This window comes from Chinchilla lanigera, unplaced genomic scaffold (genome assembly GCF_000276665.1).
Source record: "Chinchilla lanigera isolate Chin_1 unplaced genomic scaffold, ChiLan1.0 scaffold00140, whole genome shotgun sequence".
NCBI lineage: Eukaryota > Metazoa > Chordata > Mammalia > Rodentia > Chinchillidae > Chinchilla > Chinchilla lanigera.
The window spans coordinates 2,612,471-2,629,101 of record NW_004955541.1 but is presented as its reverse complement, the minus strand read 5'-3'; the positions used below and the strand labels follow the sequence as shown (position 1 = coordinate 2,629,101).

The following is a 16,631-nucleotide window of genomic DNA, read 5'->3' as shown; positions in this document are numbered from 1 at the left end:
TCCTTTGTCCTTTTCATCTTCCGCTCCTTAGGCAGAGCTGGGCCCTGTCCTCTCGAGCACCCCTCATGTGGGGTCATCTGTGTGTGTCCCGCATGCTGGGCCATGGTCGTGGCACCACTGCGAGCCTGGTGTCCTCTGTGCCATTGAGGTCAGCGTCTTTCCACAGCTGGTGTCGAACTTCCTGGCTCCATCACGGTGCTGTCCACACAGCTTCTCTGTGTGGGATGTGTCTTCCTCCCTGTGATTAGTAACTCATGACTGGGGAGGACACCTTAAGTGCATGCAGGTGTCTCACCCTCTAGTCTGAGCCTCTCCTGTCAGCAGCAGGCTTTTCCAGGCGATTCTGTTTCAGTTCATCTGTTCTCGCGGTTGGCATCCGCTAGGGCATCTGTCCTCCTTGCTGCCCGCTTCCTCAGTTGCCTCCAGCCCTGTGGACGCAGGACACTCGGCTCCTCTGTGGGATCTACTCAGTGCTTTGTCCCTCACATCTCTGGCTTCGGCCGCTGGAGCCTCTACCTCTGTGCCCTGCAGCGGCCCCCATGGAGCCCCACTCCTTCTGGGGCTCCTCTCGTTGGAGGTGGTGCGTGCATTGATCCTCCCTTCTTCCTGGTTGCCAAGGGTGGCATTCTGTGGCATGCTAGAGTTGGCCTCCACACCGCTCTCCCTGTTGGAGAACATCTGTACTATTCCCAGTCCTGGGCTTCTTTGTGTAAAGTTATCATGTCATCTCGTGGACCATGGCTCTTCCAGAATGCACCTCCTCCTACGGGAAGCCCGCCTGCCCTGCTCTGGGCATCACTGGGCTCGGCTGCTGCCCGCACCTGTGCCTGGTGCGCTTTCCCACTGCAGAATCGCGTGGGTGGGATGTGCTGCACTCTGGGCACAGAAGCCCAGGGACCCTGGTGGGAGCGGCTGTGATCTGAGGCTGTGGAGGGGAGAAAGGGAGCACGACTGCCATGGACTCAGGCTCTCAGTAGGAACCGCGGGCCTCTGGGGGTGCTGGCTGGCAGATAGGGACATCTGGGGCCTGGGCCGTGGGGCCCCTCCTGACCCAGCCCTCCCTGCAGACTACCCGTGGCGCTGGAGCCGGGCCATCCCCATGAACTCTGCCCTCATCAAGTGGCTTTACCTACCAGACTTCTTCAGGGCCCCCAACTCCACCAACCTCATCAGTGAGTGCCGCCCCGGGGACGTGCTCTGGACTCCGGCGAGCCGAGGCCGGTGGTCTGGGTCTGGCTGGCTGGGCAGGGGCCGGGGATCCTTCCATGAGTGGGCCACACAAACACATCGGATGGGGCTGAGGGGCCCAGCCAGAGGCACACAGAGTGTGTCAGAGACACACACATCTGTCACACACACCTGGACGTACGCGCCAGTGGCTCCTGGTGTGCAGTGACAGAACACACACACGTTCTGAGTCTGACGGGCTTCAGAGGCTGCACACCCACTCCATGTGGAACATAAACATCCACCCTGCCGGGGTACTCTGGGTCTGAGGCCTGTGTGTCCTGCAGGTGACTTCCTCCTGCTGCTCTGTGCCTCCCAGCAGTGGCAGGTGTTCTCGGCCGAGCATACCGAGGAGTGGCAGTGCATGGCCGGCATGAACACCGACTCCCTGGAGCCGCTGCGGGGCGAGCCCAACCCCGTGCCCAACTTCATCCACTGCAGGTAGGTCCCGCGTCTCACCACAGGGGCCTCCGCCAGGGGACCAGGCACCCCAGTGACACTCCTCCTGCCTGTCCACCACCCCACAGGTCCTACCTGGACATGCTGAAGGTGGCCGTATTCCGCTACCTGTTCTGGCTAGTGCTGGTGGTGGTGTTTGTCACTGGCGCCACCCGCATCAGCGTCTTCGGACTGGGCTACCTACTGGCTTGCTTCTACCTGCTGCTCTTCGGCACAGCGCTGCTGCAGAAGGACACACGGGCGCGCCTTGTGCTGTGGGACTGCCTCATCCTCTACAACGTCACGGTCATCATCTCCAAGAACATGCTCTCGGTGAGCCGACTTCTAGCCCACCCCGCCTGGCTCCAGCCCCACCCCCCCATCCCTCCCTGGCAGCCACCCCTGATTTTTGTCCTGCCTCCAGCTCCTGTCCTGTGTCTTCGTGGAGCAGATGCAGACCAGCTTCTGCTGGGTCATCCAGCTCTTCAGCCTCGTGTGCACGGTCAAGGGCTACTATGACCGTGAGTGGGCAAGGCTGGTGGTTGGGAGGCCCCAGGGACTGCCCTGCCCTGCCTTCTGATGGCACCGTCCCGCAGCCAAAGCAATGATGACCAAGGACCAGGACTGCCGCCTGCCCGTGGAGGAGGCCGGCATCATCTGGGACAGCGTCTGCTTCTTCTTCCTGCTGCTGCAGCGCCGCGTCTTCCTCAGCTACTACTTCCTGCACATCAGCGCCGACCTGCAGGCCACAGCCCTGCAGGCCTCCAGGTGCGCCCCTCCCAGGGCTTGGCAAAAGAGGGTGTCTGCACTGTGTCGGCACCCCGGGACAGGTGTGGGGCTTTGACCTGCCAGCCCCAGACCAGTGCTCAGGAGAGTGTTGATGCTCCTGGTGCCCGAGTAACCCTCCAGCTGAGGGTGGTGACACAGGTCTTCAGCTCCCTGGAGCTGAGCTTGGCTAAGGGCCAGCTTCACCTGCCTGCCCCCCGCCCAGACCCAAGGGCCAAGGAGCAGGCCTAACTCTTCCCCGCATGCCCTATGGGACTGAAGGCTGCAGGAGGGTCGCTTCTCTCACTGCACACAGCATGGACGCCTGGGTGGCAGATGCCAAGAGGTCGTCCCCATGAGCAGGGAGGATCAGGGTCAGCGAGCCTGGGGATGGGGCGCATCCCGTGCAGCTGAGCTAAACCCTGGTCCACCGTTCCCCCAGGGGCTTCGCCCTCTACAATGCGGCCAGTCTCAAGAGAATCGAAGCCCACCGCAAGGCGGAGGAGAAGTCCCTGGCGCAACTGAAAAGACAGTAGGTGCCCCCTGGGCAGGGCGCTAGCTCCTCCGTTGGCCCGTGCTCAGAGTCCCCTCCCACCGCCTGCAGGATGAGGCGCATCCGTGCCAAGCAGGAGAAGCACAGGCAGAGTCGTGCCGGGCGAGGCCGCCCCCAGGTCCTGGATCCTGAGGACCCCAGCCAGGAGCCAGGTCAGTGTGGACAGAGCCTTGCATCCAGGCACTTGTGCCAGGTGACCTCCCCAGGGCCACTGCCCTCTGTCCTCTGCCATGTGATACAGTCCCCTCAGGCCGAGCCGGCTGTGCGGGCATCGTGATGTCCGTCTGCACACGTGGGCACTCGTCCTGTCCCTCGTGGGCTGAGCCCTGTGGCACCACACAGCACTGTCACCACAAGGCTCTGTGTCTGTTTCCGTCTGCCTCTGTTGTGTGGCCCTTGTCCCCTGCACCCTCCCCAGGCTACTCACGGCTGCCTCACGCGCCTGCCCCTCCACAGGGCCCAGCAGCCCCGGGGGCTCCTCCCTGCCACAAAGACAGTGGTGGCGGCCCTGGCTGGACCATGCCACAGGTACCCTGCCTGAGCGCCCTTCACGCCCTGCACCCCACCCCACTGCTCGCTGCCTCCTCGTCCAGTCTGGTCTTGTCCTGCTCTGGCCTGTGTCCTGTGCATGTGCCACTGCCCCCAGCCTGCCAAGCCCTACATGCGTGGCCAGTGGGAAAGGAAGGCCTGGCCGCAGGGGTGGCGGGAGGCTGAGGGGAGACCCCGAGGGTGTGAGGGGTACACTGGGGGCGGCCAGCTCACCCCACCCTGTCTGCAGTCATCCACTCTGGGGACTACTTCCTGTTTGAGTCTGACAGCGAGGAGGAAGAAGAAGCCGTGCCGGAGGAGTCCAGACAGTCGGCACAGAGCGCCTTCCAGGTAAGGTCTGCACAGCTCTGGGCCCTGGCTCAGGGTCCAGGGTCCGGCTCTGAACACCCACCCAGCCGGCTGTGGACATCAGGGGCCTGTGGGGCCACCTGTCCCTCTGCTGCTACCTCCCAAGGCCCTGGCTCAGACCGGCCCAGGCTCCATGTTTTAGCTGGACACGTCTGTGTCCTGGGGCCAGGTGGGCCTGCTCCATCCTGGAGGCCTTGTCCATCTTCAGTGTGCTGAGTGACAAGGACACACAGGTGGTATGTATGCACCATGTCCTGCCACAGCCCCTGGGGCACACTCCAGAGGCGGCAGAGTCCCCAGCGGGTCACAAACAGCCGGGTCTGGCGTCAAGACTGGCCAAGCCCAGCTTCCTCCTCTTTTCTGGGAGGGCACCTGGTGGCCCAGGGCTCATGTGGATCCCCCGGCACGAGGCCGGTCCTAAACCCAATGCTTGGCCGGCAGATGGCTTACCAGGCGTGGGTGACCAACGCCCAGATGGTGCTGAGACAGCGGCGGGAGCAGGAGCAGCTGCGGGTACAGCAGGAGGGGGCAGTACAGCTTCCCACGGGTGAGTTGTGCTCCAGGAGGCTGGGAGGCTGCGGGGCCACAGGCCGAGACTCTGACCAAGTCCCCTGTGCCCAGGAGGTGGCCTGGGTCAGGAAGTGGAGCCAGGGGAAGCTATGGAGACTGAGGACGAGATGGCAGGTGCGTGGGCTGGGGCCAGGGAACCGTGGTGAGGGGCTATCCTGGGGCCGCCCCTCCAGACCCTCCATCCCGCAGGCCATAGCCACGTGATGCAGCGTGTGCTGAGCACCATGCAGTTCCTCTGGGTGCTGGGCCAGGCCTCGGTGGACGGTCTGACGAGCTGGCTGCGGGCCTTCACGCGGCACCACCGCAACATGAGTGACGTGCTGCGCGCCGAGCGCTACCTGCTCACACAGGAGCTCCTGCGGGTGAGCCGCCCGACCCGAGCCACCTCTGGCCCCAGAACACGAGCAGTGCTCCTCATGGAGCTGCCCCCACCCCGCGGTCCTGAGACCCTGCCGTGTCCCGCAGGGCGGGGAGGTGCACCGCAGTGTACTGGGCCAGCTGTACGACGACGATGACGAAGCCACACTGCCCAGCACCCTGGAGGCCCGCGATGGGCCCAGCACTGCATCCAGGTAGGTGCAGGCCCCACCCTGCCTGTTCTCAGTCCCAAAGCTGACCCGCGAGTTCCTGGTGGGGACACTGTCCAGTACAGCACCATCTGGCCATTCCACCCCTCGCTGTCCCTCTGGGGGACACCTCTGTCCTCCTCTGTTCCTCCACGGAGGCCAGGGCTGGCTATCTCTGACCCGCTTCCCTCCCGCAGTGGGCTGGGAGCCGAGGAACCCCTGAGCAGCATGACAGATGACACCAGCAGCCCCCTGAGCACGGGCTACAACACCCGCAGTGGCAGTGAGGAGGTGATGGCAGAGTCCAGGGACCTCGAGGCCAAGGCTTTGCTGCACGGCTCGCAGGAGTTCGCAGCTCGCTCGAGGACGCGCACGGCCAGTGAGCTGCTGAGCCGCAGGTGCGACACAGGCCGGGCGGGTGCTGGGGTGGAGCCTGCCCATTACCATGGTGGCAGGCGGGCTGCACATCCCACAGTGGTCACCCCACAGGTGCCTGCACATCCAGGAGCTGGAGGACGCGGAGAAGTTCATGGCACAGCAGGGCCGAACGCTGCGGCTGCTGTGGGCCCTGTATCAGTGCGTGGCGGCACACTCGGAGCTGCTCTGCTACTTCATCATCATCCTCAACCACATGGTCACGGCCTCGGCCGCCTCGCTGGTGCTGCCGGTGCTCATCTTCCTGTGGGCCATGCTGTCCATCCCCAGGCCCAGCAAGCGCTTCTGGATGACGGCGATCGTCTTCACAGAGGTGGGTGAGGGCGGCCGGGTGGGCTGGGGCCTGGCCCAGACTGAGGGCCTTCCTGCAGGCCTCCGTGGTCACCAGCCTCCCCTGCAGGTCACCGTGGTCACGAAGTACCTGTTCCAGTTTGGCTTCTTCCCCTGGAACAGCCACACGGTGCTGCGGCGCTATGAGAACAAGCCCTACTTCCCGCCGCGCATCCTGGGGCTGGAGAAGACCGATGGCTACATCAAGTACGACCTGGTGCAGCTCATGGCGCTCTTCTTCCACCGCTCCCAGCTCCTGGTGAGCACCGCGCTGCGTGGCACCCGGAGACTGGGCCCTGGCGCTGGGTGGATATGGTCACCTCACTGCCCCTGCCCTCCTGCAGTGCTATGGCCTCTGGGACCACGAGGATCAGACCAAGGCAGACACAGGGCTGCAGGAGGAGCCACGCGTGGCCGGTGCCACCACCCAGGACCCTGTCCAGGTGGACGAGAGGGTCGGGTCCGGGGATGGGGCCCCAGAACCCCATGTGGACCTCAAACCCCAGGACACAAGGCGCATCAGCCTACGTTTCAGGAAGAAGGAGAGCCCAGGACCCAAGGGCACAGTAGCCCTCGGTAAAGACTCTCATCCACAACCCGGCCCCCAGGCCCCTGGTACAGCCCCCAGCCATGTTTCTGGGAGGCGAAGGGCGGGGGCACCAGGCCCAGCTGGGGATTTCCTGAAGCCCAGGTAGCACATAGCTGTGGGCTCCTGGCTCCTGGGAGAAGGGAGGAGCCTGTCACTGGATTATCCTGGCTGCAGGACCTGCCTCTCTTCTGTCTAGGACAGAAGGGAGAGACCTGTGAGGGTCTCTGTGCCGGCCCCCAAGTTGGTGAGCAGCCAGACCCAGGTGGGCTCAGTCGGCAGTTTCTCCCACACAGGAGCTGGGGATGGGGAGGAGAGAGAGGCAGCTGGGAGGAAGAGGACGAGTCGTTGCCAAGAACGGATGAAGGCAGCAGGGCGCCAGCTGCAGGCCTTCTGCCTGTCACTGTAAGACAGGGCCTGGGGGTGGCCGTGGCTGAGGGTAGGGAGGGAGGCCCAAGGCCAGACACCCACTGACTCTGCCCGCCTGCCTGTCCGCAGGGCCCAGAGCATTTACCAGCCCCTGAGGTGCTTCTTCCATGATATCCTACACACCAAGTACCGTGCAGCCACCGACGTCTACGCGCTCATGTTCCTGGCTGACGTGGTCGACTTCATCATCATCATCTTTGGCTTCTGGGCCTTTGGGGTGAGCCGAGTTGGGGTCATAGTGTGTATAGCTCAGTGGCCACTGGGCCCGGCCCCGTCCCCCTGACCTGTGCTCTCCGGCTATAGAAGCACTCGGCAGCCACGGACATCACATCCTCCCTGTCAGACGACCAGGTTCCGGAGGCCTTCCTGGTCATGCTGCTGATCCAGTTCAGCACCATGGTGGTTGACCGTGCCCTCTACCTGCGCAAGACAGTGCTGGGCAAGCTGGTCTTCCAGGTGGTGCTGGTGGTGGCCATCCACCTCTGGATGTTCTTCATTTTGCCAGCTGTCACCGAAAGGTGGGCACTGTAGCCTCAGGGGCTTGGTCTCCACCATGCACACCAGCCCTTGTGTGTGTGGCAGATCCGGGATGTGGGCTAGGACTGTTATTTACCATTGCATCCTGGCCCAGGATGTTCAGCCAGAATGCGGTGGCCCAGCTGTGGTACTTCGTGAAGTGCATCTACTTCGGCCTGTCCGCCTACCAGATCCGCTGCGGCTACCCAACACGCATCCTTGGCAACTTCCTCACCAAGAAGTACAACCACCTGAACCTCTTCCTGTTCCAGGGGTGAGCATGGTCTGCCCAAGGTCTGTCTAGTCCGTTGCAGTGGAGTCAGAGCCCCTGACAATCCTGGCTTTGCAGGTTCCGGCTGGTGCCCTTCCTGGTGGAGCTGCGGGCCGTCATGGACTGGGTGTGGACAGACACCACCCTGTCCCTGTCCAGCTGGATGTGTGTGGAGGACATCTACGCCAACATCTTCATCATCAAGTGCAGCCGTGAGACCGAGAAGGTGCCTGGCGGGGGTGGGGGCTGGTGGGTGTGTGTGTGTATGTGTGTACACGTGCGCGCGCGTTCCACCTCTGGACAGGCCACAGAAGGGGACGTGGACATGGCCCTCTGGGGAGCAGGAGGAGCCAGTAGAGACCGGATGCTGTCAGCTGTTTTTCTTTAATGTGACTCACTCATACAAGTGCACACTTCAGCGGCTTTTAGTGATTACAGTCAGTCTGGAGACATTTCCCTCTGCCCTCCCCAGCCTGTGGCCATCTCTGGTCTCTGGTTTGCCTGTCACAGATGTGCCATGAGACAGCAGAGTTGCACGCTGCTTGTGTTTGTGTGGCCAGCTGCTCCCATGCTGCAGCTCTAGGTGTCACTCCTGTCTGGCTGAATGCCACCCGCTGTGCGGAAGCTCCTCTCCCGTTGGGCTGCTTCTGTGTTCTGCTGGCCACAGCAGCCCCGAGATGTCTGGATGCATCTTCCCTTGCAAGGGTGTCCCCGGGAGGTGAACAGCTGCTGAGGCTCCGAGGACCTGCCTGTTGCCTGGCAGGCACTCCACTGTATCTGCTGGCTGTACTGACCCGAACCCAGGGAACTCAGCTACATCCCCAGCCCCACTCCTGAGGCAGGGTCTTGCTATACGACCGAGGCTGGCCTTGCCCTTGTCATCCTCCTTGTCATCCTCGTCATAGCTGAGCACACATAGCTCTACCCTCATAAATCTTACCAGTGGCTCTGCCTGCCAGGGTTGGGCGCACCTTGCACAGCTGGGGGATTTGCCCTGGTGGCTGCCGCTGTAGTAAGCATCTTCGCCGACACAGCGCACGGCTCCTGGAGAATTGTTCGCTTGGACCCTTGGCACTCTGCTGCAGGCCAAGTCCTCTGAGTGTCCTGATTCCTGCAGTCTCTGCATGCCACGGCTGCCTCTTTCTCGGCGTCTTCTCATGCAGAAGTTATTCCTGCAAATATGCAGCTCATGCTTTTCTTCTGACTGTTGTACTTCGGGCCTGCAGCCCAGTTCTCTTGTGTGTGCACACAGCCTAGCACCAGCTGCTGACGGCTGTTCCACTGGCTACCAGCGTCCTGTCGAGAGCCAGCTGGCCCTAAATGAGAGGGGTCATCTCTTGGGTTCACCGACCTGCGTTTGTCCTGCCACCAGCAGTGTGAGGAGGCGGCCACTGCACAGCTGTGAGCTGGCATCAGGTCACGGTGCAGAGGTAGTGCCTCTGAGGCCTGGGATGGTGACCTGGGTCTTCTCCCCCAGAAATACCCACAGCCCAAGGGGCAGAAGAAGAAGAAGATTGTCAAGTACGGCATGGGCGGCCTCATCATTCTCTTCCTCATCGCCATCATCTGGTTCCCACTGCTCTTCATGTCCCTGGTCCGCTCCGTGGTTGGTGTTGTCAACCAGCCCATTGATGTCACTGTCACTCTCAAGCTGGGTGGCTATGAGGTGAGTGGCCCTGCCCATCGTTCCCAGCGGGGAAACGGGTGGCGGGGTGTGGGGTGTGGGACATAGGTGGAGCCTGGGCTCCCGGCGCCCACTCACGGCGTCCCGGCCCCAGCCCCTGTTCACCATGAGCGCCCAGCAGCCATCCATTGTGCCCTTCACGCCCGAGGCCTACGAGGCGCTGTCCCAGCAGTTCGACCCCTATCCGGTGAGTGGACCCTGCCAGCCCCTGGTAGGGGGTAGGGGACGGCCGGGACGGGTGGCCAGCTCCCCGCTGAGGCACCCCTGCCCTGCCACAGCTGGCCATGCAGTTCATCAGCCAGTACAGTCCAGAGGACATTGTCACAGCGCAGATCGAGGGCAGCTCTGGGGCGCTGTGGCGCATCAGCCCCCCGAGCCGAGCGCAGATGAAGCGGGAACTATACAATGGCACAGCAGACATCACCTTGCGCTTCACCTGGAACTTCCAGAGGTGGGTCCTGTGCGCAGGGGCCCAGGGCACAGCTCCCACAGTGGGTCACATTCTACCTACCTGCCCACCTGCAGGGACCTGGCCAAGGGCAGCACCGTGGAGTACACCAATGAGAAACACACACTGGAGCTGGCCCCCAACAGCACAGAGCGGCGGCAGCTGGCCCACCTGCTGGAGGGCACCTCGGACCAGTCTGTGTGAGTAGGGGAGGGCGGGGGGTAGGGAGGCATCAACCGGACCTGACCTGCCTACCCTCCCCTCCGCACAGCATTATCCCCCACCTCTTCCCCAAGTACATCCGCGCCCCCAACGGGCCTGAGGCCAGCCCCGTGAAGCAGCTGCAGCCCAGTGAGTGTGGGGGCTGGAGGCAGGGACACAGCTCGGGGAGGGGTAGTGGTCTGGGGCTGACTCCGCTGCTCCATCCCAGATGAGGAGGCTGACTACCTTGGTGTGCGCATCCAGCTTCGGAGGGAGCAGGTAGGCTCGGGGGCTGCTGGCTTCCTGGAGTGGTGGGTCATTGAGCTGCAGGACTGCCAGGCCAGCTGCAACCTGCTGCCCATGGTCATCTTCAGCGACAAGGTCAGCCCGCCCAGCCTGGGCTTCCTGGCTGGCTACGGGTGAGTGGTAGGGCCAGGGGACACCCTGAGGTCCAGGCGGGCCCCAGCCACACCAGCCTCACTGCCCATCGCTTCACAGCATCATGGGGCTGTACGTGTCCATCGTTTTGGTCATCGGCAAGTTCGTGCGTGGCTTCTTCAGTGAGATCTCACACTCCATCATGTTTGAGGAGCTGCCCTGTGTGGACCGTATCCTCAAGCTGTGCCAGGACATCTTCCTGGTGCGGGAGACGCGGGAGCTAGAGCTGGAGGAGGAGCTGTACGCCAAGCTCATCTTCTTGTACCGCTCCCCGGAGACCATGATCAAGTGGACACGTGAGAAGGAATAGGAGCCTGGCTCCTCGGCCCCGGGAATGAAGGAGCTGCCTATGGGCAGCATGGCCACCAGTGTAGGTGGCACTCCTCGGGCCAGGGCTGCAGCTGCCACGTGTCCTCCCTGGCTCACCTGAAACCTGATGCTGCTGTCAGAAGGACACTGTGCTCCCCGTGGCCCTCACACACCCAGTACAGCCATACTGGGCCTGGAGCCCTGGCCCACCCACCCTTCCTCCACGTACTGTAGAATTTTCTAATTAAAACCTTTTTATTTATACAAATGGACAAGCCCGAGCCAGCCCCACAGCCTTGCCTTCCGCCCCGAGTGGAGAGCTGCCCATGCCGGCCACAAGTGTGTCGGGGCTCAGCTCTGAGTGGTCTCTGCCTCGTCGCCACTGTCCTCGATCAGATACTCCTGGATTTCCTGCATGACCCAAGCCCTGTGGGGAGCATGTGTGGGAACCAGCCCTGGGGATTCCCAACTGGGGACCCCATCGAACAGGCCTGGTACCTCTGGCTGCGGAGCTGGGCCTCGGCCAGGATGTAGGGGGGTAAAGGGTCCATGGAGGGCTGCAACAGAAGCCAGTGTAAGGGGGGCGCAAGCATAGCACACCACTGTGGCCAGGAGGGGAGGGGCAGCCACCCACTCACCAGGTCCTTCATGTTCGCCCGGCAGCTGTAGCACAGCTGCTGGATGACCTGGGTCTGCCTGTCGTCCTCCCTGGGGAAAAACAGCTAGACTTGTGTGCCTGGCCTGTGGGGCTCTGCCCAAGTTGGTCCTATCCTCAGCAGGAACTCACCTCCCACAGGCCTTCCAGCAGCAGCCCGGGCCTACAGTGTGGCAGGGGGCGGCAGGCATCCCAGACTCAGCCTGTAGGGCGGACGGCGGCATCTGGGAGAAAGTCGAGGTCTGAGCCCCAAAAGCTGTGGCACTGTCTGCAAGCAGAGAGGGACTGAGGGGGGACTGTGGGGGACTGTAGGACTGCTGAACCCCAACACCCACCCCAGCACCCTGAGGAGGTCCAGTGCGAACCAGCAGTGTCGATGTCCAGGGTGCACAGGCAGAGGAGGCAGCGGGGGCCCTCGGGCCCACCTGCACAGCCCTCCCTGGGCGCTTTGACCAGCTTCTCGCTTGTCCTGGGGGCAGGAGGCACAGATCGTGGGCTACCCCCAGCCGGGCTCTGCTCCTTCCCAGTCCCCATGCGCACAAAGCCCGCACACACCTGTACACAGTGCTGACTGTGGAGGGAAACTGCACCTGCAGCCTGAGGACGAAGGCCTCCATCAGCCGGTGGATGCTGGCTTTCTCAGGGGCCTGGAGACCAGGGCAGAGGGTCAGCCCTAGAGTGGGCACCTGGCTTCCCATAGTAGCCAGTGTATCAGCAGGGGCCAGCCTGGCCCTTCAAGGCACAGGGTACCCTCAGAGGACCCAATGGGACCCTGCTGCTAGCACCAAAGGCAAAGCAGGAGGTGCTGGGACATCAGGTCAGCTTGGAGAAGGGCCACCATGCGTGCCTGGCTGATGTGGACAGCTTTGTCCCACTGTGCTGGGACCTCTGGCTCATGCAGAAGGGAGATCACCCACTTCGCCCATGCAGCTCACCCCAAGGACCTACCTTAGTGTCCACAGCCGGTGTGAAGACTGAGGGGACAGCGAACAGGCGGTTGTAGAAGGCCACTTCCTTCAGTGTGTGGTCCCTCATGGGCCGCACCACCACCACATCCCCGTGCCGCTCGTCTGAGAAGCCCTGGGAGATGGGGCTGTTGGCCAAGGTCCTGGCTGCACCACCCGCCAAGCTGGGGTTAGTCCCAGGGCCTCTCCGCGTGGGAGACCCACAGCTACTGCCTCCAGGCAAAGCAGACAGGTGGGGAGGAGCCCTGTGTACCGTGTCCCAGGCAAGGAAGGCCCCTCGGCCTAGGGCCAGGTTGGTCATGAGCTTGATGGCCAGGCGAGTGCAACTGTCCCCAGTCATCACCTTGGAGTAGCCGTGGGCTCGGGCCACGTGCAGGATCAGGTGGCTCCTGGGGTGCAGAGGCCACATTGCAGAAGCCCCATGGGCCGGGAGGGGCCAGGAGGGGCCAGATACGGGGCTGGGCTCACCGCAGCGTCTGCAGGAGCTCCTCCTTGGCCGTCAGCGTCCGTACGGACTCGAACAGTCTGCACAGGGCCTCGGTCTGGGCAGCAGGGGGGAACCCAGCTGGACTCAGGGGCTCATGAGGGTCCTGGCTCTGAGGCCAGCACTGCTCCTCCTGCCCCCAAGCTGGGCCACAGCTGTCCTCGGCACCCTGGGTCTCCAGCGCATGCTGCTGCTGGAGGAAGTTGTCCACGGCCGCCTTGTAGGTGCCCTCGGTCCCGGCTGGCTCCCGGGGACAGTACCGCAGGACCGACGGCGGCAGGCCGAGCACCTTTGGGGACGCAGGTAGTGAGGCCAAGCAGACCTGGGTCCCCACACTGCCCGCCAGGCCTTTCACCAGGGGCCCAGGCCAGACCTGGGTCCCCACACTGCCCGCCAGGCCCTTTGCCAGGGGCCCAGGCCAGACCCCGGGTCCCCACACCGCCCAACAGGGGCACGCCACCCACCTCTTCCAGGGACACCACATGCCACGGGAAGCCGACAGTGTGCAGAACCTGCTTCACCTCAGCCAGGGTTTTTGCTCTGTCTTCTAGGCTCTGGCCACAGGCTGCACCCTCTGCAAAGCCAGGCAGGAAGGAGGGTCAGGGCTCAGTCTCAGTGTGGTGGCTGAGGGGCTCTGCAGGGCATGGTTACCGGAGGATGAGAGCTTGGCAAGGTGGTGCACATCTATAACCCCAGCACTCCAGGAGGCTGAGGCAGGAGGACCACAAGTTCCAGCCTAGCCCAGACAACTTAGCAACTGAGTGAGGCCCTGCCTCAAAATGAAAAAAAAAGGGGCAGGGATGTAGCTCAGTAAAAGGTCCTGGGTTCAATCCCCAGTACTACAAAATGCACAAAAGGCCAATGCAGACAATTGGGTGCTGTTTTGATTTAGGCAACAGGCTCCCCCTCATGCAATGATGGCAAACCTTTTAGAGACTGAGTACCCAACTGCAACCCAAAACCCACTTACTTATCATCAATGCCAACACTGCAATTAAACCTAAATACTGAGGTTCTAGTTTAGAAAGAACAACTGTTATCCAATGCTCAGCTGCTGGGGTGACTTGGCTCGTGCCGATAGGGCTGTGTGCATCCGCTGCTCCACACATGCCATAGGTAGCTGCCCTAGTGGCTACAAATATCCCAGCCGCAGTCACTAGCCCTCCTCAGGCCCTGGACCTCATGGTGGGGCCAGGTAGGACAGATATTCCCAGCCCCTGCAGTCATCTAAAGCTGGAACTTGCACCAGCTCCCTCGGAAACACCACCACCAGGGACTCAGCATGAGGACCACACCAGTCCTGGACCCACCTTTACCCAGGAGGCGCAATGGGCCCACCCCAAGTGGGCCTGGAAAAAGGGCAGCCACACATACCGTCCACATAGACGACCCCTGGCACAAAGCGCAGCCTCTTAGCAGAGTGTTGACTCAGGCCCTGGAGGGGGACACGTAGAGGACTTGGAGCCTGGCTGTAAGCCACAGGGTGCCTTTCAGCAGACCATGTCTCTGGACCTCAGTCCCTGGAAGGAGGGAGTCGCTCTCCCCTTAAAGCAGACTCGGGCCAGGCAGCTCTGTGGGGAGGCCAGGCAGCCCCACCTGCTGAAGGGTAGTTGTCGGTCTCCTCTCCTGCCATGAAAGCAGCCCCCTGCTCCCTCTAGCCCCTCTGCAGAACCTCAAAACCTGCCCTTGAGTGGGTCCCTGACACCTCAGCAACCTGGGACAGGCAGAGGGGCCACAGTGCCACCTGCTGGGCACTACTCAGAAGCACACTCAGAAGAGCAGAGCTGGGCTGGGCTGGGCTGAGGAGCTGATACGACCTGAGGTGGGCCTGGTCTTGGTCCCACATGGGCAGGTTTAGGGCACCACCGGTTGGGAGAAAAACCAGCCAGGGACACAACTCTCCGCTTAGGTGGACAAAGCCATTCATACTCAGGCCAGGCAGACCTCATGTGGAAGGCTGGCACAGAAGGAGGATGCTTCACCTGCAATGTGCCAGCCCTAGGTCAGCCCCACCCCTTGCCCAGGTTGACCCTGAGCCACTGACACTCAAAATGGCCACAGCCCACTCCGCCCCCAGCCTGCACCTCAAAGCTTCACACTAAGTGTGCAGGGAGATCCCCCTCCAAAACCCATGCTGAAACCCCTGGAGCTTCCCAGTTCCCACCGGGAAACACCACATGTCCCAGCACCTCCTGGGTTTGCAGCGTGAGCACCTGCCTCAACTCCCCCCCCATCCCCCGTGAATGAGCTACCCTCCCTGTCTGCCCCCACAAGTCACACCGAGCCATGAGACCGAGCCATGAGGCTGATCCCTGCAGGGTGGGCAAGCGGACAAAATTAACGTGGGCACAGCTGGCACCCAGATGAGGCTGCTGGCTTGGAGACCTGTGTACACACTGAGAGCCCTCTAGGTGTCCCAGTTGGGGTGCATGGGAAGGGAGGCCCCACCCCAGCTTTGCCCAGCAGCCTGGGTGGCGGGGAGAGGGAAAGGTGTGTGTGGACGCACCTCAACGACCTGCCAGACCATGGAGCTGGATGAGGGCCCACCAGACCATGCCAAGAGCACCTGGGGGAGAAGAAACACCAGAATGTATCACTCACCTTCGATGCAAGCATGCTCCTCCCACGACATGGACAGCCCACCAGCAGAGTATGCACAGGGGTGGCAGGGCTGTGTGAAGGGCAGAAGGGAAAGCCGGGCCTCCCAAACACACATACAGCTACCTTCTCTCCAGGAAAGATAAGACGGTTCTTCCCCAGCATGGCTCTGAACTTGTGGATGTAGAAGGCCTTGAAACAGTCCCTGCAACACAAGCGCCAGGCAGGGCTGTCTTCACAGGGGTTCTGCCAAACTGGTGGAGCAGGCTCCCCAAGAGCCTCATAGCTCACAGGGCCCCAAGCCCTACCAGCTCTGAGCACACAGGGTACAGGAGCTGCATCCCACATCCCACAGGTGCTAGGAGGAAGACAAGGCTCACACTAGTGCAGACTGAGGCTGCCTCGGTTCCCATTAAGAAAGGTGCTAGCTGCTTGCATGCCCTCCCTGCCCCACGCCAGGCAGCAGCACCACCCTTGGGTGAAGGAGGAAATGCGGAGCAGGCTGCAGAACTGAGCCTCCAGGCCTGCCAACCAGAGAATAGTGTGCCAGCCACCTGGGCAGAGATAGCCAGGAAGCTCAAGCAAACAGAGGCCTGGGGTCCTGAAAGCACAGATTCAGAACTTGCAGCTAGACAACAGTCTGTTTCCCAGCATCTTTTTTTTTTTTTAGAGAATGTTTTAGAAACCAGAACACAAAACTCCTGGGACCAACCTTAAAATGTGAGACTAACACCCCTTTAGCAAACACATACTACATAAAGTAGCACATGGGGCCACTGGGAACTAGAGGATTAGAACAGGAACTCCCTCAGGGAGCTATAAATCTAGTGAAAAAGGCCAAAGATTAAACTGGTCATAATACAACTGGATGTGGTGCTGTACGCCTGTAATCCCAGCTACTAAGGAAGCTAAGACAAAAGGACAGGCAACAGTTTAACAACTGAAACCCTGCCTCAAAATTTTAAAAAATTATGGGGTGGGGATAAGGCTCAGTTTGAAGGTTTGAGATTCAATCCCCAGTACCAGACACACACAAATGTTATTATACCAAAAAAAAAGGGGTTGGGGATTTAGCTCAGCGGCAAAGCGCCTGCCTGACAAGCGCAAGGTCATGAGTTTGACTCCCAGTACAGGAAGAAAAACAAGAAACAAAAAAAACAACCAAAAAAAGATGACAAGGGCCCAGAGAGATAGCTCAGTGGTACAAGTGCCTGCCTGGCAAGTGCAAGGTCCTAAGTTCGATTCCCGGTACCAAAAAAAAAAAAA

The 16,631-nt window shown here is 61.6% G+C and overlaps 2 protein-coding genes across 5 annotated transcripts in view; one reads left to right on the top strand and one right to left on the bottom strand.

Moving 5' to 3' along the window:
* Piezo1 (piezo-type mechanosensitive ion channel component 1) overlaps nucleotides 1-10,935 on the top strand; it is a 37,183-nt gene extending 26,248 nt beyond the window's left edge. For 3 of the 4 annotated variants that reach the window (XM_013507960.1, XM_013507961.1, XM_013507959.1), the window contains exons 23-51: nucleotides 1,068-1,172; nucleotides 1,515-1,668; nucleotides 1,755-1,998; nucleotides 2,090-2,186; nucleotides 2,262-2,433; nucleotides 2,873-2,962; nucleotides 3,035-3,135; nucleotides 3,440-3,511; nucleotides 3,762-3,862; nucleotides 4,322-4,427; nucleotides 4,502-4,564; nucleotides 4,640-4,812; nucleotides 4,916-5,022; nucleotides 5,214-5,414; nucleotides 5,506-5,764; nucleotides 5,852-6,040; nucleotides 6,126-6,357; nucleotides 6,664-6,772; nucleotides 6,866-7,013; nucleotides 7,100-7,314; nucleotides 7,428-7,586; nucleotides 7,662-7,809; nucleotides 9,061-9,249; nucleotides 9,362-9,454; nucleotides 9,546-9,718; nucleotides 9,793-9,915; nucleotides 9,987-10,066; nucleotides 10,146-10,335; nucleotides 10,415-10,935. In XM_013507960.1, coding sequence (XP_013363414.1) covers nucleotides 1,068-1,172; nucleotides 1,515-1,668; nucleotides 1,755-1,998; nucleotides 2,090-2,186; nucleotides 2,262-2,433; nucleotides 2,873-2,962; nucleotides 3,035-3,135; nucleotides 3,440-3,511; nucleotides 3,762-3,862; nucleotides 4,322-4,427; nucleotides 4,502-4,564; nucleotides 4,640-4,812; nucleotides 4,916-5,022; nucleotides 5,214-5,414; nucleotides 5,506-5,764; nucleotides 5,852-6,040; nucleotides 6,126-6,357; nucleotides 6,664-6,772; nucleotides 6,866-7,013; nucleotides 7,100-7,314; nucleotides 7,428-7,586; nucleotides 7,662-7,809; nucleotides 9,061-9,249; nucleotides 9,362-9,454; nucleotides 9,546-9,718; nucleotides 9,793-9,915; nucleotides 9,987-10,066; nucleotides 10,146-10,335; nucleotides 10,415-10,664 — 4,343 coding nt within the window. In that variant the 3' untranslated portion in view covers nucleotides 10,665-10,935. The remainder of the gene's footprint in view (nucleotides 1-1,067; nucleotides 1,173-1,514; nucleotides 1,669-1,754; nucleotides 1,999-2,089; nucleotides 2,187-2,261; nucleotides 2,434-2,872; nucleotides 2,963-3,034; nucleotides 3,136-3,439; nucleotides 3,512-3,761; nucleotides 3,863-4,321; nucleotides 4,428-4,501; nucleotides 4,565-4,639; nucleotides 4,813-4,915; nucleotides 5,023-5,213; nucleotides 5,415-5,505; nucleotides 5,765-5,851; nucleotides 6,041-6,125; nucleotides 6,358-6,663; nucleotides 6,773-6,865; nucleotides 7,014-7,099; nucleotides 7,315-7,427; nucleotides 7,587-7,661; nucleotides 7,810-9,060; nucleotides 9,250-9,361; nucleotides 9,455-9,545; nucleotides 9,719-9,792; nucleotides 9,916-9,986; nucleotides 10,067-10,145; nucleotides 10,336-10,414) is intronic. The other variant, XM_013507962.1, reaches the window with a different exon arrangement.
* The window catches only part of Ctu2 (cytosolic thiouridylase subunit 2 homolog (S. pombe)), an 8,177-nt gene continuing 2,450 nt past the window's right edge, over nucleotides 10,905-16,631 (bottom strand). The window contains exons 4-16 of the mRNA XM_013507940.1: nucleotides 15,492-15,723; nucleotides 15,274-15,333; nucleotides 14,142-14,202; nucleotides 13,232-13,341; nucleotides 12,752-13,056; nucleotides 12,537-12,672; nucleotides 12,267-12,398; nucleotides 11,874-11,965; nucleotides 11,684-11,787; nucleotides 11,451-11,586; nucleotides 11,302-11,371; nucleotides 11,162-11,220; nucleotides 10,905-11,090 (exon numbers count right to left, since the gene is read on the bottom strand). Coding sequence (XP_013363394.1) covers nucleotides 11,015-11,090; nucleotides 11,162-11,220; nucleotides 11,302-11,371; nucleotides 11,451-11,586; nucleotides 11,684-11,787; nucleotides 11,874-11,965; nucleotides 12,267-12,398; nucleotides 12,537-12,672; nucleotides 12,752-13,056; nucleotides 13,232-13,341; nucleotides 14,142-14,202; nucleotides 15,274-15,333; nucleotides 15,492-15,723 — 1,573 coding nt within the window. The 3' untranslated portion in view covers nucleotides 10,905-11,014. The remainder of the gene's footprint in view (nucleotides 11,091-11,161; nucleotides 11,221-11,301; nucleotides 11,372-11,450; nucleotides 11,587-11,683; nucleotides 11,788-11,873; nucleotides 11,966-12,266; nucleotides 12,399-12,536; nucleotides 12,673-12,751; nucleotides 13,057-13,231; nucleotides 13,342-14,141; nucleotides 14,203-15,273; nucleotides 15,334-15,491; nucleotides 15,724-16,631) is intronic.